At 64.7% G+C, this 21,686-nt stretch overlaps 3 protein-coding genes across 9 annotated transcripts; all 3 read right to left on the minus strand.

Annotated features, from left to right (window-relative positions):
- Window positions 1–772: 772 nt before the first annotated feature.
- FUT7 (fucosyltransferase 7) lies at window positions 773–3,541 on the minus strand. Of its 4 annotated transcripts, none has more exons than XM_032478961.1 (3): window positions 3,112–3,541; window positions 2,416–2,499; window positions 773–2,324 (listed from the first exon to the last, which is right to left on the minus strand). In XM_032478961.1, exons 2-3 carry the CDS (start codon window positions 2,426–2,428, stop codon window positions 1,309–1,311), a joined length of 1,029 nt encoding a protein of 342 aa, XP_032334852.1. In that variant the 5' UTR covers window positions 2,429–2,499; window positions 3,112–3,541; the 3' UTR covers window positions 773–1,308. The 4 variants fall into 4 exon arrangements, with proteins under 4 accessions (XP_032334852.1, XP_006183525.2, XP_032334851.1 ...); XM_006183463.3 differs by lacking the exon at window positions 3,112–3,541 and adding an exon at window positions 2,975–3,104; XM_032478960.1 differs by lacking the exon at window positions 3,112–3,541 and adding an exon at window positions 2,962–3,077.
- A 4,328-nt stretch (window positions 3,542–7,869) lies between these two features.
- Window positions 7,870–13,642, minus strand: NPDC1 (neural proliferation, differentiation and control 1). Of its 4 annotated transcripts, none has more exons than XM_032478963.1 (9): window positions 13,299–13,640; window positions 10,372–10,521; window positions 9,093–9,221; window positions 8,837–9,004; window positions 8,700–8,766; window positions 8,531–8,615; window positions 8,371–8,453; window positions 8,120–8,216; window positions 7,870–8,034 (listed from the first exon to the last, which is right to left on the minus strand). In XM_032478963.1, the coding sequence occupies exons 1-9, from the start codon at window positions 13,408–13,410 to the stop codon at window positions 7,966–7,968; spliced, it is 960 nt and encodes a 319-aa protein (XP_032334854.1). In that variant the 5' UTR covers window positions 13,411–13,640; the 3' UTR covers window positions 7,870–7,965. The 4 variants fall into 4 exon arrangements, with proteins under 4 accessions (XP_032334854.1, XP_032334855.1, XP_032334857.1 ...); XM_032478964.1 differs by having other exon boundaries at window positions 8,371–8,450; window positions 13,299–13,639; XM_032478966.1 differs by lacking the exon at window positions 9,093–9,221 and having other exon boundaries at window positions 13,299–13,642.
- A 1,540-nt stretch (window positions 13,643–15,182) lies between these two features.
- ENTPD2 (ectonucleoside triphosphate diphosphohydrolase 2) lies at window positions 15,183–21,467 on the minus strand. Its single transcript, XM_032478962.1, has 9 exons — window positions 20,798–21,467; window positions 19,288–19,405; window positions 18,531–18,681; window positions 18,195–18,354; window positions 17,888–18,115; window positions 17,202–17,456; window positions 16,999–17,118; window positions 15,965–16,099; window positions 15,183–15,829 (listed from the first exon to the last, which is right to left on the minus strand). The coding sequence occupies exons 1-9, from the start codon at window positions 20,912–20,914 to the stop codon at window positions 15,626–15,628; spliced, it is 1,488 nt and encodes a 495-aa protein (XP_032334853.1). The 5' UTR covers window positions 20,915–21,467; the 3' UTR covers window positions 15,183–15,625.
- Between the last annotated feature and the right edge of the window lie 219 nt (window positions 21,468–21,686).

A 21,686-nucleotide genomic window follows, 5' to 3' on the forward strand; every position in this document is an offset into this window, starting at 1 on the left:
GAGTGGGAGGGTCACACCGAGTGACGTCCAGTGTCTGGGGCATAATAAGGGCTCACCCTAAACTGAATAGCAGACCTGGGGACCCGCAGCTCCCCACCCGCTCCCAGCTGCCCTTTGCTGTGGGAGGAGGGACAGCCGGGGAGGAGGAGTGGGGCAAAATCCCCATCCACCCCACCCCGAAGCCTAAGGACACTTCCTTCTCCCCAGTAAGTCCCCGGGCCGGAAGTCACTGGTGGGCCTTTCCCACAAGCCACTGCCAAGGGGAGGGCAGCTTCCTGCCTCCACTGTCGCCCACCCAACCTGGGGCAGGGACGAGTCCGTTGTTGGGGCCCTGTCAGCACCACCCAGAAGCTCACCACCAGCCTCCCTCTCCTCCCCGCCCCACAGCGCCCCCTAAGGGCTCCCCTGGCTGTGGGAGCAACCTTGGTGCCCCCTCGATGCCCACGCAACCACCAGCCACTTGTCAGAGGGAACCCCACATCAGAAACCAGAACTTGTCATACCCCGGACGCCCCTGCAGCATGAGAATGAAACCCCAAGGCCTTCGAGATGGGCACCTTTGACCACCCCACCAGGTTTCTGACCTCAGCCACTGCTTTCCACCCACTTTGGCCTTTCAGGGGCAGGGAAGGTTCTCTGCTGCGGTGCCATTTGATGGGGGTGAATGAGTAGGCAGCGGGAGCTCAGGGGCCTGGGGTGGAGCGGGCAGGGTCAGGGCAGGACTGAGGCCCGTGTGGCCAGGGAGGCCGGGGGAGGCAGACTCGACACATGCCGCTCTTGTGCTTTGTTTCTTTATTGATGGGTGCCCTATCCCCAAGGGCACTTCGGCTGCAAAAACCCCTACGAGCAGGTTGGCCATCTTGGGTGTGGGCCACACAGGTCTGCACACCAAGCTCCAGCCTGCACATTCCAGACATGGGGACCCCAGCTCCGAGGGCCCTTCCCCCAGCCTCTCTCAGCTCTGTGTCTGAGGATAGCCTTGACCCACCCACGATGTGAGCAAGGTGGAGAGGGAGGGCCCCAGCAGCCCCTCATGTTTGGTCAACCTCAGCAACACGCACCCCCATTCCTCCCTCCCTGCCCCTAAACACTGACTCCGATGCCCATGGGCCCCCTCCTACCCACAGCCTGCCCAGACTAGCCTGCTCCTCCATTACCCTTGCTTCCTGGCTCCCGACTCCAGCCTCCAAGTTAGCCTGATGTTTGCCGAGAAGCCCGGATGCCAGTGGTTTGATTTCAACACCCAGCCTTCCACCCACATTGCCAGCTACCCAGCCACCCACCCGTGCCTCCTCCAGCGGGCAGAGCTCAGGCCTGGAACCAGCCCTTGAGGTCCTGGTAGACCTGGCCGCGGGGCAGGTGTGGGTAGCGGGCGCAGATGGTGCAGAAGCGCTCCCTCCAGTCGCGGAACAGCCGCAACTGAAGCCGGTCTCGCCAGGCAAAGTAGCGCCGATAGTAGCTCTGGTTCATGCCGGTGAGGAAGGCGGCCAGCTCTCGGGCTGAGCTGAAGTCGTCCACATGCACAAAGGCGTCAGGCGGGGCAAAAGCCTCATAGGTGGCCCTTGAGGGCCCCAGCACCACAGGCACGGTGCCGGCTGCCAGCGCATTGTGCCAGAACTTCTCAGTGATGTAGTCTCGGTGCTGGGAGTTCTCGAAGGACAGGTAGAAGAGGTAGCGGGCCACGGTGGGCAGCAGGCAGTCGGCGCACAGTGGCTGCCGATTGGCGCGGCCGAACACATCCACCCGCATGTGAGGTGCCAGCTGCCGGTACAGCTGCACACGCCGCTGCCGCTCCTGGAAGTTGCTGACCACCCAGGCGGCCACCCCATTCTTGGCCGGCAGCGGGGGTGCAGGCCCTTCACGGGGCTCCAGGCGGCCGTAGGGCACGAAGATGTCGGAGTCTCGCCGGTAGCTCAGCACCCAGTTGAAGATGCCACGGAGGCGGTCGAGGCCGTGGGTGTGGCTGGGTGATTCCATAGAGGCCCACACCCAGGGCTGCCCAGGGGGCCGATCAGCCAGGGGCAGGCGGGCCTGCCGGGTCTGCAGCTCTCGGTGGTGGAAGACCACAGCGTCGGCACTGGCCAGCAGGCTGCGGTCGGCGGTCAGGCGGCAGTGGGCCACCCCGTAGCTGGTGCAGGTGTTGCTGGGCAGCTCTGGGGGCTGCTTGGCGAAGGGCCAGTGCCAGATGAGGATGGTGAGCGTGGGCCGGGGCGCCGGAGCGGCCCCAGGGGTGGACTGGAGCAGCCACAGCAGCCACAGGGCTGCGAGAAGGGCTGCGCTGGCCAGGGCTCCCACACCCCGAAGGCTCCGAGCGGGGCTGAGCCCTGCACAAGACACAGAAGAGAGGATCGCTCCCTGGGCTCCCCACGGGCCCCATCCTCCCAGCCCAGGCCTCCCTAAAGACCAGACACTCACCGGTATTACGCATCGACAGCTCCCAGATCAGTCACCCAGGAGGCCAAGGTTTTCAAATCACAGCCGCCTCTGCGCGGGGATGCCCTAAAATCACAGCTCTGCTCCTGCACTCGCCCTACCTGGAAACGCCCTCCTTTCATCTGCCCAGGACGGGCGAGGGAAACCGGGGTGCCTTCCTGCCCCGCCCTGCCCCGCCCTGGAGGTGAGGACCTTTGGCATCAACTGCCTTCCTCATCCTGCCTCCCCCTCTAGTCCTGTCTGCTGAGGGTGGCGGGGGCAGGAGGGGCGCCCAGCCGGGGTTCAGCACCATTTCCCCTACCCCTGCGGGTCCCTGGAAAGGCCTGGCGATGGCGGGAGGCAGGAGGAGAGGGCCCGCTCAGCCCCGGGGAAGGGGAAGCCATCCTGAGTGGAGAGGACCCCTCCCCAGAAGGGTGACCCAGACATGGAGGACCCAGCCGCCGCCCGCCACCCAGGCCCAGGTGCTCCAAAAGAAGCTACCCGAGCCCAGGCCAGCACCACCTCCCCCCACGCGGTGTCATCACCCACTTCCCCTGCGCACCGCCCGCTTAGCTCTGCCACGGGCTCCCAGACCCTCTGGCCGCAGATGTGCTGTGTTCAGCTCTTTGCCGGGAGCCTGAGGTTTCTCCCGCTGCTTCTCGTCGGGCCTCCTCCCCCCACCCCTGCGCCTCTCGGCACCTTGTCCCGGAACCCAGGTTCCCAGAGAGCGGTTCTGTCGCGGGGTCCTAGGGGTGCCTGCGCACACAAGGCCGCAGCACGTGCCCACAGTGGGCGGACGCCAGGCTGGGCCTGGCCTCGGACAAGCCGCGGCGTTGCTCTACCTCCCCTACCCGAGGACACACGTCTGCAGAAGCCCCAGGCTGGGGGTGGGCCTGGGTCCCGGCCAGGCTCCGAAGAGCTGCAGGAACTTGGGGGCTCCAGACTCTTCTTCCAGGGCCCACAGCCCAGGCTGGGGGTGGGGGCAGGGAGGGGGCTTTCCAGGCTGGAAAGGGAAGGAGTCGTTGTGTCCCTGATGTGGGCGGGCAAGAGGCTGGTACCTTCTCCAGGAAAAGGAAGGCTAAAGCCCAGAGGCCTTCTCCTCCCCCACCCTCCAGTCAGCCCCGGGGGCCCAGACTTGGAGGTCCAGTTCCTTCCCCTTTCACTCTGGTTCCTCTGAGTTGGACATGTGGCAAGTCAGTACAATCTGACAGCCCTGAGCTCCGGCCGGCATCCATCGGCTTCACCCCAGCCGGACATGGCAGGGCGAGGCCCAGCCCTCGTGCTGGTGTCCCAGAGGCCTCAGGCCAGTCGGCTTCTTGGAGGCTGAGGGCTGGGCGTCAGGGAAACAGCCAGGAACGGTTGGCCAGGTCTGCCGCCCAGGCCACCCCAGGGTCTCCGTCACCCTACAGGCCCTGTCCTGCTCCACTCTTGGGCTCCAGGGCTGCTGGCCTCCTCCAGCTCCTGCCCCCAAGTAAGGACAGACAGCCTTGAGGGCAGGAGCCGGGGAGCTGGTCGCAGATAGAGGCACATCTGGCTGGGAGCAGGTGGGGGTGGGATGTGGCCCCTTTGAGGCTCCCCAGCCCCTGCATAACCCCCGAGCTGAGAGCTGAGCTGCGGCTAGGTTTTGCGCAACCTTGAGGAGGGGAGTGGGGCCGTGGGATCTGTCGGAAACCAGCTGGTGGACCCAAGGTGTGGGTGTGGCAGCCGGGCCTGGCCCCCCGCCGGCCAGCACCAGGCCCCGACCTGAATGTGCAGCAGAGCCAGCCCTGCCCTCCCAGCCCCCAGCACGCGTGGAGATGGCTGCAGCAGCCTGGGCCTTTGGCATCGCCCCGAGGAGCCCACCTTTCCTCCCTGCGGCGGGCACCCTGCGGGCAGTGGGGGCAGGCGGAAGGAGCCTATCCTGCCGCTGCCCGCCAGCGACCAGGTTCCTGGCCGCCAGAGCCCCTGCCCTTCCTGTTTGCAGTGCCAGGCCTCACCCACACCCACAGCCTGCTCCCTTCCTGGGTGGACCTGAACGAGCCCCCCCCACCCCTTGCTCTGGGTTTGCTGCTCCCCAGGGCCCCTCACAAATCTGCCAACTTGGGTTGGCAGCCAGGGGCCCTTGTCATGGGAACCCGCTGCCCGGGAAATGGGCCTCCATGGTTTGGCCCAGAAATGGGTCAGAACGAGAGGCTTTCAGAGGAAAAAGAAGACGGTGAGTCAAAAGGAAAGTGGGGCCTCCTCCTGCTAGCTCAGCCCTGGGCCTCAGGGTTCCTGGGACACCAGTGGGCACCATTCAACCCCAGCTTCACAACCTGCGAGCATCTCAGAACCAGGAGCGTGCCGCCACTCCTGGACCTGCTCCAGGGCCAGCCTCCCTGTGGGGCCAATTGAAGAAGCCGCAGTCTGAGGGCCATGCCCGGACAGAGGGTTCCCAGCCTGTCCCAGGGTCCCTGCTGCCCACCCCCTAGAGCCCCAGGGAAGAGGATCCCCCTTTCAGGGGCCCCTGCAAAGAGACAGGGCCCGCGGGACTCGGGCAGGGAAGGAAGGGCAGGGGTCTGGCATCCTCCCTCAGCCCACGTGCCTGGCACAAGGCCCTGAATAGCTGGATCCCCCTGCTCCTCACCTGGCTTTCATGACGTCCATTGACTCCAGGTGAGCTCAGCCAGCCAGCCCCTGCTTCTGTCCGAACTCCCACAACCCATCTTCCTTTCACAGGCCCTGGGAGGCAGCGGGCTGTCCTGGGTGGGAGCTGCTGTGCCCAGCCCTGCCCCAGGTCCCCTGCCCGTGAGCACCTTCCTGGGTGATTTCACCCCTGCCCTCTGGCCGGACACCACCCAGAGCCCCGAGTCCTGAGCCCACTGGAGACTTCCACAGGCCTGGCCTCTGCAGCCCCCAACCCCTGCCTGGTTCTCACCAGAGGGAGGCCATTGCTGGGGGGCCTCATGGCACATCTGTGCCTCCGCTTCTTAGAAAGCCCCCCAGCCTGGTGTCCTCCCGAGCACAGTGACAGAGGGTAGCACCCCACCAGCTCATCATTGACCCTGGGGGTGAGACCATGCTTGGTACAGACTGTGCGGGGTGGCCACCCCACCCCAGGAGCCTAGGAAATGAAAACCTCCCCAGCTGCAGACCCCAGGAGGAGATGCCCGCCCACTGCTGTTCGGACGAGCCCTCCTGCCAGCCTGGGTGGCCGGGCTGGTCCAGGATTCCAAATCCCCAGCCTACAACCCGCCCCTAAGGGCATCCCGACAGAGGAGCTGGTATCCGAGTGGAATAGTGTCTGGGGTGAGGCAGATCCAGGTGTGGGGCACAGGCACCCGGAGGAGGCTCCCGCAGGGCCGGGAGCTCTCCCTGGGTGGGATGTGGACTGGGCAGGAAGGGAGGCAGGGATGGAGGGGCTGGCTGGCCTCTAGGTGCCCCTGAGGAAGCTGAAGGCTGCCGCCTGCTGTCACTGCCCTCATGCTGCCCCTCAGCTGGGGTTCCCTGGGCCACCTGCTGGCCTCTGTACACCCACCTTCCCCCAGGGGCTCCCTGAATCCCCGCCTCACCCTCTTGGTGAGAATAAAGGGTGCTCTGGCTCCCTCTGCTGCCTTCCCTCCCACTCCTGCAGGAGCCGGTTGCTTGGGATCACAGCCACCAGGGGGCCTTCTGGGCAAGTGCCTGGACTCTCTGCTCAGGCCAACACTTGGGGCCGACAGGTGGACAGCTAGGCTCTGACCCTCTCTCCCTAAGGCGGCACTCTGGGGCTGGGTGCCCCCCACCCCTGAAGCCCCAGGTGCCATCGTCCAGAAGGAGGTGGGTGTCAACTGGGGCACCGGCCCTCCCAACCCCGCCCGGCGCTGCCCAAGTCAGGCCAGCAGGAGTTGGGAAAAACAAGTGCCATGACCCCAGGGACTGACCCCAGAGCTCCAGGAGAACCCCCGGCTCTGGATCTGCAGGGCCCGGCCAGCGACAGATTGGCCTGGGTGCCTGCCTGCCTCTGCCCTTGGGGAAGGCCTTAATCTCCCCACACCCCAGCTTTCTTCATGGTCATCTCTCCTAATGACACAGATTAAATGAAGATGGACATGCGGCCCCTATCACCCTGCCCTCATCCCACGCAGGTTCCCAGCTCCCTGCGCTCACCATCCTCCATCTGGCGCACCAGTGCACCAAAGGGAAACTGAGGCGCCCCGCTGAGGGCCAGCCTAAGGCCACAGCCAGGCAGTTGGGGTCTGGGGGGACTCTCCAGCCTGGGTGGGCTTCAGCTACAGACACGTACTGCTTTAGGACAAGCCATGAGCTCTAAGCAGACCCAACCCCTTTCCCCAAGTCTGCCCCCATCATCTCTCCTCAGGGTCCCATTTGTCCCAAATGGCTTTGTCCTCCCCATTCAGGGCCACCCCTGTCCATCCAGGAGCCTGAGGTCCAGCCATCTCTGGACTCCCTACCCCCAGGAACCACTAAGGGGCTTCTGAACCCAACCCATCCCTCCTCCACAGCCTTGGTGGAAAGACAGGTCTAACCTTCTTAGCCTGTCCGCATCAGGCCCTGCCACTCCCTGGACCCCGGAAATCCCTCTCCCCAGCCCAGTCTTGGCAATCTGACCACCAAGTTGGGTCACCACTCTGGGCCTTCAGCTGAAGATCCCCCTCCCCCTGCCTCCTTGCTCCTTGGTGGGGGGTTGGGGCAGATCAAGACCCAGCTCCTGGCACTCAGGGCCCATGCCACCTCTTTGCCCTCACCTGGCACCCCTATTCTACTTGCTTGTATGCAGCCTGGGCCCCCCCTCCTGGCACATCCCTTCCCCGACATACTCTGGCAGGGCCCAGGAGCCTGTGTGGGCCCCATAACACACCCACAACCAAGGCCTGCAGCCTGTTCCTTCCTGTCTTCTGGCCCAGGTGGACGCAGGGCAGGGATGAAGGCTGTGGGTGCCCATGGCCAGGTGTCTGCAGATGCCTGCTCCCAGCCCTTTCTATCAGACCCAGGATGGGGTCTTTGAGAGAGGAACAGGAGCATCAACTCCAAACTGGCCTGGCCCTGCGCTGCACTCCTCCCCTCCCCTGGGGTGGAAGTGTTGGTGGGGGGAGACCTGGATGAGAAGTTTGGGGGTGGTCCTGCCTCTGTGCAAAAATAAAGCCTCTCTCCCAGTGGACGGTGACAGAGTCTTCCCAATCAGGGGACAGAGATTCCCCCCTCTCTGGGGGTATGGGAGGAAGCCAGAGACCCCCACTCCACGGTCCTTCCACCAGGGCCCCAAATTGAGGGGGAGGGCAGTCTCCAGCACACCCAGGCAAAGTCTGGAAATGTACTTCAGTTGGCTTGTCTCAGGGATTCCCAATCCATGCCTGGTCTCTAGGGTTCTCCACCCCTTGATTGGGGGTCCAGACTCCAGGGCACAGGAGCAAGGAGGACACAGGGTCCCTGGCCGCAGGGGGAGTCTCCCCTTCAAGGGGCTACCAGCTACCCAGCCCCCAGCCACCAGCACACAAGTGTCAGAAGAGGGTCTCTTTAATGGGAAACGCCAGGCCCTGCCCCTCCCCACCAGTGGGCAGCATGTCCGTGAGAGGGTGGGTATCCGCCTTTGGGTCACTGCAGCGGGGGTGCAGACAGCGAGGCATGGTCGAACAGTGGGTTCCGAACCTCCATCTCTCCCGTCTGTGAACGCTGGCGTTAGGTGGGTCCAGGGCAGCGGAGGGCCCCTACCTGGTTAGGCCCCCCCTCCCCCACCCGCAGCACTCACCGGGGCCAGGCCTGGGCACTCGTATACAGTGAAGTCGCCGTCTTCGTTCTCCTCGTCGGAGGAGACAGACTCCAACTCCTTGGGCGGCTCTTTATGCCTGGGTAGGGACAGGATGGCTGGGTCCTCCCACACGCTCCAGGTGCCAGTGGCCCAGGATAGCAGGCAGCAGGCCTGGGGTGGGCGTGGCCGGGACTGGGGGCGGGGCCCCGGCGGGGATTGGGGTGTGGGCCGGATTGGGTGGGGCTTCTCACCGCTCCAGGCACCGCATCTGCTGCCTCTGGTGCTGGTAGTGGTACATCTCCGCGCTGTGAGCCAGCCGCTGGTCCCCGGGCTGCTGAAGGAGTCGGGAGGGAGAGTCAGGCCCAGTGGCAGCAGGGCGGGGGCGCGCGCAGCATGGCAGGGGTCACGCACCGAGATTCTGGGCGTTGCGGGGGAGCCCGGTGCCTGTGGGGCCGTGTAGTCTGCCTTCTGGGTCAGGCGGATGTCCCTCTGCAGCCTGTGGGGAGTGGAGAGATCTGCAGCCTGAGGCCTGCAGGGTCACCGCCCGCCTGCCCTCAGTCCAGCCCGGGCCGGCACTCACCTACACCAGCAGAGAGCCGCCATGGCCAGCGCGGCCACGCCCACCATGGAGAACGCCAAGATCAGCGCTGCAGGGAGGGGACACGGTGAGGGTGGCCTTCTAGGCAGGACCCTGCCTCCCTGACTGCCCAGACCTACCGAGGGCGAGGCCATCACCGTGCCGTGGCTCCAGTGGGGACATGTGCACCGACCCAGATGACACCATGGAGCCCAGGGAGGTGCGGGGTGTGGGCGACGAGGCTCCCGGAGTGGAGGAGAGGCCCAGGTCGGGGCCCCGGCCATGCTCTGAGAGCCCCAGGGTGGCAGCTGCCAAGAGAAGGCAAATCAGAACAGCAAGACCAGGCTGGGGCTGGGGGGAGCGGGGAGATGGGCAGGGGGTGGGACAGGGTCTCACCAGCCTCCAGGAGCTGCTGTCGCCCGAGGGGTGGGGCCATGAGCCTGGAGTGCCCTGCCTCCTTCTGGGCTAGCTCCTGGGCCAGGAAGTCAATCTCATCTTCCAGTCTGGGCTGGGGCAAGCCCTCCCCTGGGGAGGGCAAGGGGCCATCAGGTGGAGAGGCCCCCAGCCCTTTCCTGGCAACAGCAGCTATGGGTGGCTTTCCAAGAGGGAGAAGGGGGAAGCCCATCCAGGGGCCAGCCACTGGCCCAGGCCTCCTTCCTGCAGGCCCCTCCCAGGCACCAAAACACCAGGTACCTGCCTGCATCTCCTGGCCATCCCGGTTGCCATGGTGACAACTGAATGATGCAGCATTCCCAGGAAGGTGGGCAGAGGGCAGGGGTGCTCAGGGGATGTGCAAAGGCCAGGAAGAGAAGGACAGGGGTGCCCCATACCCCACCCATGACCCACAGAAGGGTGGGCAGAGCCCTGGAACCAAATATCACCCAGCCCACCACCTCCTCTGCCAGGAGGGGCAGGACTCCTCAGGGAATGGGGAGAGGCCCCATTCTCTATCCCCCACCTCTGCCAGGTCACCAGGAGGAAGGGAGAGCAGCTGTCAGGGCAGGGCTGGTGGCTGGGCCTCCCTGACCCTGCCGTGGGCTGCATGGTTCAGACAGAGGCTCCAAGTAGACACCCTCGCTCAGCATCCAAGGAGCAGAGCATGTGCCTTCTTCAGCAGGCCTCCACCCAACTCGCTGCAGGAGCCTCCTCCTCCAGGAGGGCCCTCCCTCCCCACCGGATGCTTCGGCCCCCACAGCAGCCCTTTGTAATGCCCATCACACCTGAAGTCACTCAGCCTCTGGCTGGAACCATCCCGACAGACTCGGCTCAGGTCAGAGGGCAGGGCCCCACCAGTGCAATCAAGCAGACAGGACGAGCAAGCAGTGGAGAGAGGAACGCTGGGCAAAGAGCAGGGGTGGCCCGGGGTGGGGGGGGCAAAGTAGGGGGTTTGGGGCCAACCCTGTGGAGACCCAGGCCTGGGAGCTCTGACCCTGCCTCCCTCAGGGTCAGCTCAGCACTTCCCACCGGATACCTCTCACCCTGGGAGGGGCTGTGTGGCCCAGGCCTCGGCCTACCACCCGGCTCTGGGCTAGTGCCACATGGAAGGATCAGCAGGCTGCTCGGAGGGTGACGTGAGAGTCCCTGGCACCGCACAAAGCTCAGGAGACCTGGGAGCTGAGGATGGGGGTGAATGTATCAGGTAGGGGAGGGAGGAAGGATGCCTGCTTTCCCGTACCCGGAGGCTGGCGCTGTCTCCTGGGCACACAGAGCCCCTGCGGATCCTCCCGGAAGGGCTGAAGGCAGGGCCCACAGACGTGCGCACCCGGGGGGCACCGTGCCCGCCTCTTCAGGGCACAGTCCAGGCTCCCAGGACAGGTGGCGACATCTGGGAAGGAAGCAGAGGCAGAGCAGGGTCACGGCCCTGCCTGACTCAGCCCCTGCCTGACTCAGCCCCTGCCCAGAAGCAGGACTGTCCTGGCCATCCCAACCCCTCCCCACAGACCTGGAAGAGCCTGGCTCCGGCCATTGTTCTGGGCAGGCCTTTCCTCCCAAATGCCAGGGATCAGAACCAGGAAGACAAACAGTCCTAACACATATCGGAACTCCTCCTGCCCCACCCACTCCCCAGAGTCCACTTTCCAGGCCTGAGCCAGCTTTCTGCACAGAAACTGTCCCTTACTGTCCAGACAGCACTGGGCTCTCCAGGGCAGGGCCACACAGCCCTCCAGTCCCGCCTCCGGTCTCAACGTGTCCCGGAGCCAGCTCCATACCCTCTGACCAGACTGGGAGCCCCAGAGGGTGGGGCCCAGATCTCTCTGGCTCAGAGGCAGCAAAGGATTCTCTCCTCTCCCTGCATAACAGGGTCGCCTCCCATTTCAGAGCTGTACGCAAATACCTCATCATGACGTCCTACAGCCCCAGGGAGCCATGCTGGAAGATGGCACAGAACAGGTGCCCAACAGTCCCCTCCACGTCTAACCTCCAGCTTGTCCATAGGGCACAGCGGAGCTGCTGGGGTGGGGGAAAGCTGGGATGGAGTGGGCCAGTCTCACTTGCTTTGGAAACAGAAACTGGGCTGGGGTCATTCCTGCAGACACCACTGCCAGGACTGGGGAGTGCCTGAGACTACAGGCCAGGCCCAGGTCCTAATTTGGGGCCCAGACTACAGTGTCCTGTACACATGGCCTTGCACTGGCCGTCCCCACCTTGGCTTCCTCTCTGGATGCAGAAGGTGAACTGCCTTGAGGCTAGGGAGTATCTCAAGGCCTCGGACACTGGCCCTAGTCAGGGACAGCAGAGCCAGTGGGATACCCAGCAGAACTGTCAATCCTGTTTGGGGAGGTTGGGATGGGGGTGTCTCTGGAGGACCAGGACCACTCTTCTCAGCCCAGCTCCCACTGCAGGATGACATGGGGCATCAGGGAATGCTGGCTCTGTCCTTCTTCAGACCTTGACCAGGCTGGCTTGGTTTCCTTGGTAACCTGATACTCAGCCTCCTGGCGGTAGGCATCTCTTTGAGGAAGTTCCATCAGCTCCGACAGCAGGCAGGGAGGTGGGCAGAGGCTCCCATACCCGGGACTCCCCCTCCTGCACAACCTGGGTCAGTGAGCTGGGCCTGGGGCTTGGGCTAGTTAAACTTTGAGCCTGTGCCAGCAGGTCCATCTGGACGTCACCCACCAGCTGGGCCCTTGGGGAACCAGGCAGTCCCGGCCCCTGGTGCCAAGAACCCAGAGCGCGCCAGGCCAAGGGTAGGAAACTGATGCCCAAAGCTGACTCTGGGTTCTGGGTTCCAGGGGTCTCCCTCTACTCCGAGTCCCCCAACCCAGGAGCACATGGCTGCTTGTTTAGTCCTGGGAAGGCCCCCACTCCAGCCTCAGCGTGCAGGAGGAGGTCTCGGGAACAATGGCAGCTGGAGAGTGACTGGCACGCTGCCCAGCATCTGGGCAAGTACACAGCTGATGAGCAGCTGGGGTGGCACCTACCTACCCCAGAAGCTCAGCACAGGGACTGCAGTCCATTTCCTCGGGAGGCCCCACCCTGCATGCCTGGGAGCCAGGCCATCAGCAGGCAGCCTCCAGCCATGCTCTGGCCCTCAGGCTTCCTCAGGAGCCTCCCCTAGTCATTCTAGGCCCCTGTCCAGGGGTGCTATGCCCAGGAGGAGGCTGGCCCTGCTCGGGTCTCTTGAGGCCACACACACACACCACCGCCTAGGTTAGCATCCGAGCGGCACCACATACTGGTCACTTATCTTCTCTGTGCCTCAGTTTACTCATCTGTAAAATGGGCTAAGAATAGCTCCTCTTCTACAGGGATGCCAGGAGACATGATTGAAGGTATGGGCACAGAGTCTCCCAGTGCAGCCTCCGGGGCCAGACGCGTTTTGGATTCTGGGCTCCTGCAGACCTTTGATTCTCAGTGCCCATCTGAAGCAGGGAGAGTCTGCCAGGACCCTGGGCTCATCCCTCTCTGCCTGAGGCCACCCTGGCGGGTACCCCCCAAACCCCAGCATAGAAGACAGAATAGAGGGTCCCTCCAGGGCGAGGGTGAGGGATGAAGCAATGAGGCTGGAGGTGCGTCCTCTGATTCCAGAACAAGACCCTAAGCCTGGGACAAGCTGTCAACCGCCCACGGAAACTTCAGACAACACCATGGCAGCAAAGCAAGGGACCCAAGGCACCGGGACAGGCAGACCAGCACTATGACTCCGACTCCAGGACAGACACGGCGGTAAGGCCGGCAGGCGCCCAGGGCCAGGCCCGCATCCGCAGCTCCAGAGACGCGCACACACAGAAACGCCCATGGGACGGACTCCAGGCCTCCAGCCCTCCTGAGACACTGATTCACACAGGCTCAAGGACCCAGACAAAGACAAGAAGCGAATGAACTTCAGGCTTGCCGCCAAGAACCCGAGAGAAGCCCCATCCAGAGGATCCTTTCGGCGGTCCCGCGCCGCGCCCTCCCCGCCGGGCCTGTTTACCCAACCCGGGCGAGGCGGAGCCAGCGCGGTGGCTCGCGGGCTGGGCCTAAGGGACCTGCAGGGCCTCCGAGGCCCGGGCGAGGGCGGCGGCGGGGAGGGTGCCGGCGGCGCCGCGCGGCCCGATCCCCGCTCGGCGACCCCCGTTTCCGGGGCGCCCCGCGGCGCGCGCCTAGCCGCTCGCTCACCCGGGCGGCCGGCGGCCGCACCGCGGAAGGCCGCGCCGAGGACGAGGCCGGAAAGCAGCAGCCGCAGCAGCCGCAGGTGCCGCGGGGAGGGCGGAGGGACAGGCGTCGCCATCCTTCAGCGCCGCCGCCGGGGCAGCATGGCACCGCGCCGCCCGGGGCTCTGCGCGGGCTCTGGGCGCCGCGTCGGGGGAGGCGAGGGAGGCGGCGGCGGCGGCGGAGGAGGGGGCGGAGGAGGAAGAGGAGGCGGAGGCCGAGGAGGCGGAGGAGGAGGAAAAGAGGCGGCTGTGGAGCTGACGCTGCGGCAAAGGATCCGGGATGGAGGCGAGGCGGCTAGAGGCGCGCGTGCCCGGAGTGCGCCTGCGCGCTCCACCTGCGGGGGCGGGACGGCGTCGTCAGGCTGCGCCCCCTCCCCCCCTCCAGTTCAGATCTCCTCAACCCACCTACTCAGGCCTCCGGGTGCTTCAGCCTCTGCGGCCTCTGCAGTCGGGGGCCTTCTCTAGGCTAGGGATGCGCTGGGAATGGGCTTCGCCGGGGTACGCTTCCCTCGGGCCCCTTGTGTCTCGGGCTGCTACCCTCCCACCCCTGGAGCAGAGGACCGGCCTGGGCCTGGAGGCGCATTCTCCCAGGAACAGAGGGACACCGGCGCATACAGATGGACAGGCGCACAGGGATGCACAAGTGTGCCCAAGACCCACCGGGCACTCAGAGACACCCGGGAAAAGCAAACAACACGCACAGAACTAGGCCAGAGCCGTTGGCCAGTACAGTTGGAGTGGGGCGGCCGCTGTCAGCGAGGCCACCAGGGGGCAAGAGTGACCCGGAGCTGCTGCTGACAGCCAGCTGGGAGCTGTCCACGGTGCCCAGATGATAGCCTTTTAGCTCTGGAGTGCCCCACTACAGCAAGCACTGGGATGAACCTCCTTCCGCCCGACCTGCTGCCTCCTGAGAGCACACCCACCTAGAAGCCTCCCAGGCTCACGTCATTGAGAGAAGTGCGGGCCCCCATAGCCCTCTGCTTGCTCTCAGCCCTTTGTGTCTCAGAACTCCAAAGATGGGGCTGGCTGCCCTCAGATTTGTGAAATGACTCAGAAGCCGGCATAAGTGTGTGTGTGTGTGTGTGTGTGTGTGTGTCTCTGTGGGGTGGGGGGGGGCGGTGATGAGCAAAACTAAGACTGCCATCCTCTCCCACAAGGCACTGACCAGACAGAAATAGTGTCTGAGCTCACTTCCCAGAAAGGGGTGGTGGTGGGGAGATGCAGCCAAGACCACGCTTTCCCACGCTGGAGAAAACAGAGCTTAGGGCGAGGGGCGGGGGCAGAAACAGCAGATGGGGGCTGGCTGATGTCTCTTGGGGAAGCAGAAAACAGCAGCCAGGCAGGAGGTGAGCGCTGTCTGGTGTGATTGTGCAGCTTGGCTCTAGAGCCATGCCCTTTGCAGGGTTCATCCCTCTGAGCAATGATACTCTGATCTCAACATCACCCCCCACCTCTGGTTGAGGGTTTGCCCTCTTCCCCAGTGTCTTGGGCACTGTCTGCATCCTAGGCACTCGCCTTGCCCATTAACTCCCCTGTCTGCCACCTCCACCCCAGGCCAACTCTAGCCCAGGCCCAGCCTCCAGTCTGGCCCAGGTCCCTGATGCAGACCTGCCCGTGCTCCAGAGAACTCAGGGGACTCAGGGACTCTCTCTGTGCCAGCCAGCTGGCAGCTACTCCAGGCCGCAGTGGTGGGGCAAGGGACTGGAGTCGGCACCACCCCAGGTATGGGCCTGGAGAGGAAGTGGAAACAGCCCAGGCCCACCCTTGGGACCAGAAGGGGCCCTGTGTGGTCAGCACAGCTGTAGGGAGGGAGGGCAGGTAACAGCAGAGAGGCCCCACCCCACGAACATTCTCTCCATTGCTCTATGAAAAACTTTTTATTACAAAAGTTTTACAAATAGGCACTGGGCTGATTCCCAGCCTGGGGGCTCTGACTCCCCCTAATACCAAAGACTGGAGGTGGGGGGCACCCTGAGGACCCTGATTATCAGAATAAAGTCTCCACTCCCCTAACACCCAACCCTGTAGTCACAGGTTGAGGGCTGAGGGATGTCTGAATCCCTCACCCCCAGAAAGAGGAGTAGGAGCACGAGGCCTTGAGGGGAAGCCAAGGCTGGAGTGGGCAGGAGGTGACAGTAGTCACCCATCCTAACCCCCTGTGGGCGTGGGCTCTAAAGTCGTGCTCCCAGGCTGCATTAGGCACAGAGATGTTGCAGGTGGGGTGGGGTGAGGGACGGGGTGATCTGGGGATGGGGGGCGTTGGGGGCTGGGGCAGTTGCCCCCAGCCTGCCCTTAGATGACACTTGGCGACTTAGCAGAGCGCGCCTGGCGCAGCAGAAGGACGAACGCGGCCAGGAGCATGGCAGCGAAAAGCAGGAGGAGGACGACCCAGGAGCTGAAGTCTGTCCCCTTGCGCAGCCCGGGCGGGTCGGCGGGGATCAGGTTAGTCAGGTTCAGCATGTAGCCAAGCGCCCAACCGACCGCAGTGTCCCCGGCCTGCGGGAGAGAGGCGCGGTCTCAGTCTCTGCGCAGCTCGGGAGGCCGCGCCCCGCGCCGGGTCCCGCCCCCTGCGCCCGGCCCCGCCCCCGCGCGCAGGCCCCGCCCCCCGCCCACCTGCTCGCCGGCTCCCACCTTCTTCTGGAAGGTCACGCCTCCGAAGGTGCGCTCGTCGAAGCGGTAGCCTCGGCTCAGCAGCTGCTGCACAAACATGGCTCCGGCACAGTAGTCCGGCAGGCGGGCCCTCTCCCCGGGCGCTCGAGCCAGCAGCTGGGATGCAGGTGGGAGACTGTTGGGCCGGCAACCACCGGGAGGTCTCTGCCCCACCAGGGCGGGAGACCCCATTGCAGGCCCCAGAAAGAACGAGGCTGAGGGGGCCACCCCCAGACAAGGCTGTCCCCTTGGGAAAGAACAGTGTGACTTCTGGATGGCAGCAAGCACCTGTGCCTGGGAGGTAGACCTCCAGGGTGGCCACGCAGGGAGAAGAGGGCTGCAGCAGCTTTGGCACATGGTCAGGGGAACAGGAGAAGCTCCAGGCTTGAGCCCCAGCCCCTGGGCTTGCCCCCTGCCCCCCACTTCCCACCATGTCCAAGTCTGCCTGAGACTAGACACAGAGAGGCCAGGAGGGGGCCTCCGTCACCACCTGACACTTGAGTGTTTTCTCCTAGAGTCTCCTTATCCTCCAGGTGCTCAAACCCCTCCATCTTACTTCACCTGGGACCACTGTGGCTCAGTGGCAGAAGCCAGAAACCTGGGAGCTGTTTTCAATTCCTCACTCACCCACCCCTAAACCCTGCCAGTTCTACCTGTTAAGTCTCCCTGGTGTCCTTCTACTTCTCCCCTGGTTGGCTGTTCTCCCCTGCCCTGCCCACTCCATGCTACCTGCTGCCACAGGGCCTTTGCACTGCCTATTCCCTCTGCCCTCCAGATCTCGGTTCTAGGGTCAGGCCTCAGGGAGGCTTCTGCAACCCCATCTCATCTGGCTCCTGGCCTCCCTGCAGTATCCTGGTCATGTTTCAAGTCTGATCAGCAGCATTTCCCCCACTGCAGTGGGCACTCTGAGAGGCCTGGGGCTCCCTCTACTTGTAGAGCAAACAAATGACTGGGAGGCACGACACTGGCTGGTGGAGCCCCTGTGCAGCCCTGGAGGAGCGAGGAGCTGGCCTCACCTCACTCCATGTCTGGTTGCAGACGGTGACCACAGCTGCCTCGAGCTGCTGCAGGGTTGCCACCGGCAGCCTCATCACAGTCCTCAGGAAATCCACTGTGTAGAAGAAAGCGGAGAAGGCCTGCGAGGGGGTCACAGTCACACACTGATCGGGACCCAGGCCCTTCAGGGCACTGGCCCCCCCACAGCCACCCCCAGACTCACGATAAAGTTCCCAGCCACAGGGGGCTGGAAGATGCCGTTGAAGGAGCATCTAGAGAAGCGGCAGGAGGAGAAGTTAAAGAGCTGGGAGATGAGGCCACGGCACAGGGCAGGGTCGCTTCTCCCTGACAGGCTGATCCTGGCGCTGCTGTTGAAGGTCTGGGGCCGCTGGGCCGCAGTGCATGGTGACTCGTACACGTCCCGGAGCAGCACGTGAGTGGAATAGCCCCTCGGCCAGCAGGGGTGGAAGCCATGGGCCTGGGGAAATGACAACGGTGTGTGTGGTACTACCCCCACTCCAGAGCGCGGCCCACCACCCCAACCTGAGGGCCAAGTGGGACTTCCCCAGAGGACCAGCCTGATGAATCTCCCACTTTGTTAACATCTCTTCTGAGCTTAGGAGCAGTCCTTGGCTCCCCATTGCTTGCTGGACCAAAACCTAACCTCCTCTGCCACGCACTCTGCCCCTCTGAGATCCGCCCTGGCCCTCCTTTCTCCCCAGCCGGGCACTCACCAGGCTCACCCCAGGGCCTTTGCCCGTGCCAGAACCCTGCCCACTTGTCCCGCCAGCTGATGGAAGCCCAGCTTTGCTTCCCGCCACCTAGAGAAGCCCCCACAGCATGGCTGCAGTTCAGGCTCCGCTCTGGCCCTCGGCCCCAGCTCCGGGAGAACACAGTGTGCAGGGGTACCTGGAGCGCACTGGCCAGCAGCCTCCGGAGCACCTGGTCGCGGCCATAGCAGAGGAAGCTGTGGGTGTAGACGCGGTAGAGCTGGCCGTAGAGCCGCAGCTGGACCTCGCTGGTTGGATCCTCAATGGGGCTGGCTGTCTCGAAGGTGATCTGTGTGGAGGCTCCTCCCAGGTCCATAGCCCCCAGCGTCCCCTTCCTTGGCCGGAACCACCGGCCCACCCAGCCATACTGTGGGAAGCAGAGGTTGGGGTCAGCCAATGGGTGGGTGCCACACCCCCTGGCTCGTGGGACTGGCCACCAGGCCCACCTTGATGAAGTTCTCCAGCAGGTAGTTGGCAGTCACCCAGCCAAACACCCCCTCATCCTGGCCCGAGAGGATGCGGGCACCACGGAAGTCAAAGGGGTACTGGGTCAGCGTCTGCGTCACGGCCGCGAGCACGTTGGCTGAAGCCTCTGGACTAGTCAGGCTGTGACACCAGGAGGACTCTGAAGGGTAACCCCCTGGTATCTGCCCAGCCAGCCGAGGGGGTCCCAGCCCAGGGTGGCTGCTGGGGGTGTGCGGGACCCATCCCATGAGGGGACCACCCCACGCAGGAAGCTGTCATGGGGCCCTGGGGACAGGAGGCAGGGGATGGACACTCACTTCAGTAGGCGCATACCAGCCGTGGCTCCCAGGTAGAGGGGTGTGCCTGAGTGTCTCTCCTTGGGCACATCCTGAAGCGCCTGGTCCAGGCATTCAACAAGACTCTGGCCAGCCCCAGGAGGGTTGTCCGCATAGCTAGAGATGCCCCCGCCTAGAGGGAGACAGCAGGACGAGCTTAAGCCTGATGGGCAGCCCCCAGGTGGGCCACAGGCCAGCAGGCAGGCAAGGGCTCATGCTCCCAAACCAGGGGGCAGCTTAGACATAACCTTCCCAACTTAAGTCCTCAGAGACGCTCTGTGTTTGGAGACAAAGGTGCCTGCCCGTGTGCCACCCACAGTCTCTGAGCTGCCACCTGCTCAGTGGATGTGCACACAGGTGCCAGGACAAAGCACTGGGCATTGTCAGCCCAACCTAACCTCCCCAGGGGCCTGTGTGGGTGTGCCCACCAGCTCCTCAGAGCCCCTCCTATTCCACCTGGGACACAGAGGCCAGTCTTGGGCCAAGCAAGGCCCAAACCTTCCAGCTGTTACTTGGGGCTTCCTTTCTGGGAACTATCCACAGCCCCTCCAAGGCCCAGGGTCTCAGCCTCCCTTTTGGGGGCTCCTGCAGCCCCTGCCTGGAATGGGCCCCACCTGGCATCAAGCAGGGAGGCCTGATGGTTCGGCTCTGCAAAGGCCAAGGCCAGAGAGGGTTCTTGACACCCTGCAGCACGTGGGCATCCAGGCCAGGGGCTGCCTGGTGTTTGGGGGACCCTTACCGTGTACATCACAGGAGCTGTGCTGACCCACGATGCCCGTGTCATTCTCCTTGTCCGCCGGCCACTTGTAGATGAACATGGATGTGTGGGAAGAGCCAGCATCCAGGACGATGCCATACTAGGGGTGGGGTGGAGGTCAGCCTCGGGAGTGGGGTGGGGCCCTGAAGGCCATGCCCTTTGGCTCTCCCAGATCTCCACCACCCACCCTTGCTCCACCCTACGTCGAGGTTGGAAGTTTCAGAATGAAGTTCTGAGCCTCAGAGAAAGCCAGGGGGAGAATGCGAGCAGAGGTAGATGGCCATGTGCCTCCTACCCTCCAACGGCAGGAGCCTTCCTAGCAAGGGCGAACTGAGGGACCGCCCTTGGAACCTTGCCTCTGGGGGCATGGGGTCCTCAGGCTGGAAGAGAGAAGCCAGCTGCAGGAAGACATCCCCTCCAGCCTACTCTTCCTTCCTCCTCTGTCCCCATCTCTTTGACTTCAGCCCAGCCTGAGGATGTGGAAGCAGGGACCCCTGGGGAAGGCTGGACTGAGGCTGAGCATGGGCCTCTGATTGTCAGGGTGCCCTCTCCCTGGGCGTCAAAGGCAGGGCCAGAGAGAGCTCAATCCCAAAGAGCTGAAGGTCACTGCGTGGGTCTTCCTTGCAGGTTGGGCGAGTCCAGCACCCAGCTTGCAAGAGCCACGTTCTAGTGCCTGCCTCCCAAGTTGTGGATTCCAACAGGGGGGGCTGGGCTGGAGAGCATGGCACCCTGAGCGCCAGAGAGAGACACCTCCAGTTGTCTCCCGGAAGCAAGGAAGTCCAGCAGCAGCAGGCCAGCTCAGCCACCCCACCCCACCCGGTAGTCACCCTTGGCTACACAGTGCCCACCCCTGCGACCTCCATCCTGAGCTCCTAGTTGGAGCACCCCACAAAGCAAGCCACCCGCCAGCGCAATAGAGAGTTAAGGGAACTCGGGCTCCAGGACGCCCAGTCTGGCGGGGATGGGTTTGGGGGTGAGTGGAGAATTGGGCCCAGCCGACCCGGATCCCTTTAGGACCAGCCAGGGCTGCCCCTGCACTGTCGGAGCCACCAGAGAGGTGGTGGTGGTGGTGGGGTGTCCCTGGGTCTGTCGCACCCCATCTGGGAAAACCCCGAGCCGAGGCCTCTTTGGAGGCTGAACCCGGCTGGGCGCGCGAGTCGGGGGCGGCGGTCTGGGGCGCCCCAGGGAGCGGAGAGACGCGCCTTGGCGGCCGCGCCCTGACAGGCTCCGCAGCGGGCGCGGCGAGCCGGGAGTTCCTCAGACTTCGGCCTCCAGCACCACGTCCCCCAGAAGCGCCGCCGCAGCGCTGGGGACCGGGGCCCCGAGAGCGGCAGGGGGACCCGGGACCCCATCCCACCCGGCCGGGAGCTGAACGCGCGGGGCCAGGGCCGCCACGCTGGGGCAGCCTGGCCCTGCTCCGATCCGAGCCTCTCCCGCCCGGCGCCCCGGCCTGAGCCCGCAGCTCCGGATCCCCGGGCGCTCGAGCGTGCACCTTGAGGGCGGGCGGCTCCCGGACGTCGCGGGTGGGGACGCACAGCAGCAGGAGGCCGAGGAGGCCGGTCGCAGCCAGCAGCAGCGGCGGCAGCAGCGACAGCACCTTCCGGGCCATGGGCGGCGCGGAAGTACCGGGCGTTCACAGCGGGGCGGCGGGGAGCCGGGAAGCCGAGGTCCTGGGGCCGCGGGGTAGGCGCCCGGGGCGGGGCGTGGAGCGCCCGGGTCCACGGCTGCCACGCCCACCGGAGGGAAGGCCCGGCCCGCCCCGGCCCGCCCCGCCCCCGCACCCCGGAGCTCAGGTGAGAGACCGCGCTGCAGAGTCTCCCGCACTGCGCCTCCCAGCGCCCCGGTTGCAGACACGGCGCCCTGGGGCCATCTCCCACCTCCCTCCTTCCTGCCCGCTCAGCCCCAGAGGTTCTTCCCTTCCGACCAGCCGCCTGACCGCTAGTGCTTGCCCCCAGGGTCTGCCTGTGGGCGCTCCAGAGTCCCACTCCCGCAGGACCCAGAGAACCCCCAGCACTCCCCAGCAGTCCCGGCGGCCGTTGGGCTTGGCGGCAGGAGGCCCGGCATGGGCTGGCTCTGAGGCAGGCTTGTTCCGAGGGTCATTCTACAGGAGGGCCCGGCTTTTTCCTGGCCTGGTCCTGAAGGATGGAGGCGCCACCAGATACAAGACCCCGACGTGGGCTCCTGCTTGGTCCCTGCCGTGCCCTCCCCGCAGGAAAGGGCCAACCAGCCTGTGGCGCTGACCCAGCCCTGGGCTGCATTGGTCAAGCCCCCAAGACACTGAGCCGGTCCAGGCTGGGCCTGCCCTGGAGGAGCTGAGAGCCCAAAGCTGAGTACGGAGCAGTGTGAAGCCAGATCTCCTTCACACGGCCAAGGTGACAGGT

This window comes from Camelus ferus, chromosome 4 (genome assembly GCF_009834535.1).
Source record: "Camelus ferus isolate YT-003-E chromosome 4, BCGSAC_Cfer_1.0, whole genome shotgun sequence".
In the NCBI taxonomy this organism is placed as follows: Eukaryota; Metazoa; Chordata; class Mammalia; order Artiodactyla; family Camelidae; genus Camelus; species Camelus ferus.

Bases quoted from the DNA above. Each gene is read 5' to 3' on its own strand.
- NPDC1 (XM_032478963.1), bottom strand. From the start codon at position 13,410: ATGGCGACGCCTGTCCCTCCGCCCTCCCCGCGGCACCTGCGGCTGCTG. The intron at 10,522-13,298 runs GTGAGCGAGCGG...CTTCCTTCCCAG, and splicing joins TGCGGCCGCCGGCCGCCCGG to ATGTCGCCACCTGTCCTGGG. The intron at 8,035-8,119 runs GTGAGTGCTGCG...CAGCGTTCACAG, and splicing joins AGTGCCCAGGCCTGGCCCCG to ACGGGAGAGATGGAGGTTCG.
- ENTPD2 (XM_032478962.1), bottom strand. From the start codon at position 20,914: ATGGCCCGGAAGGTGCTGTCGCTGCTGCCGCCGCTGCTGCTGGCTGCG. The intron at 17,119-17,201 runs GTGAGTCTGGGG...ACCCCCTCGCAG, and splicing joins CTGTGGCTGGGAACTTTATC to GCCTTCTCCGCTTTCTTCTA. The intron at 15,830-15,964 runs GTGGGAGCCGGC...TCTCTCCCGCAG, and splicing joins GCGTGACCTTCCAGAAGAAG to GCCGGGGACACTGCGGTCGG.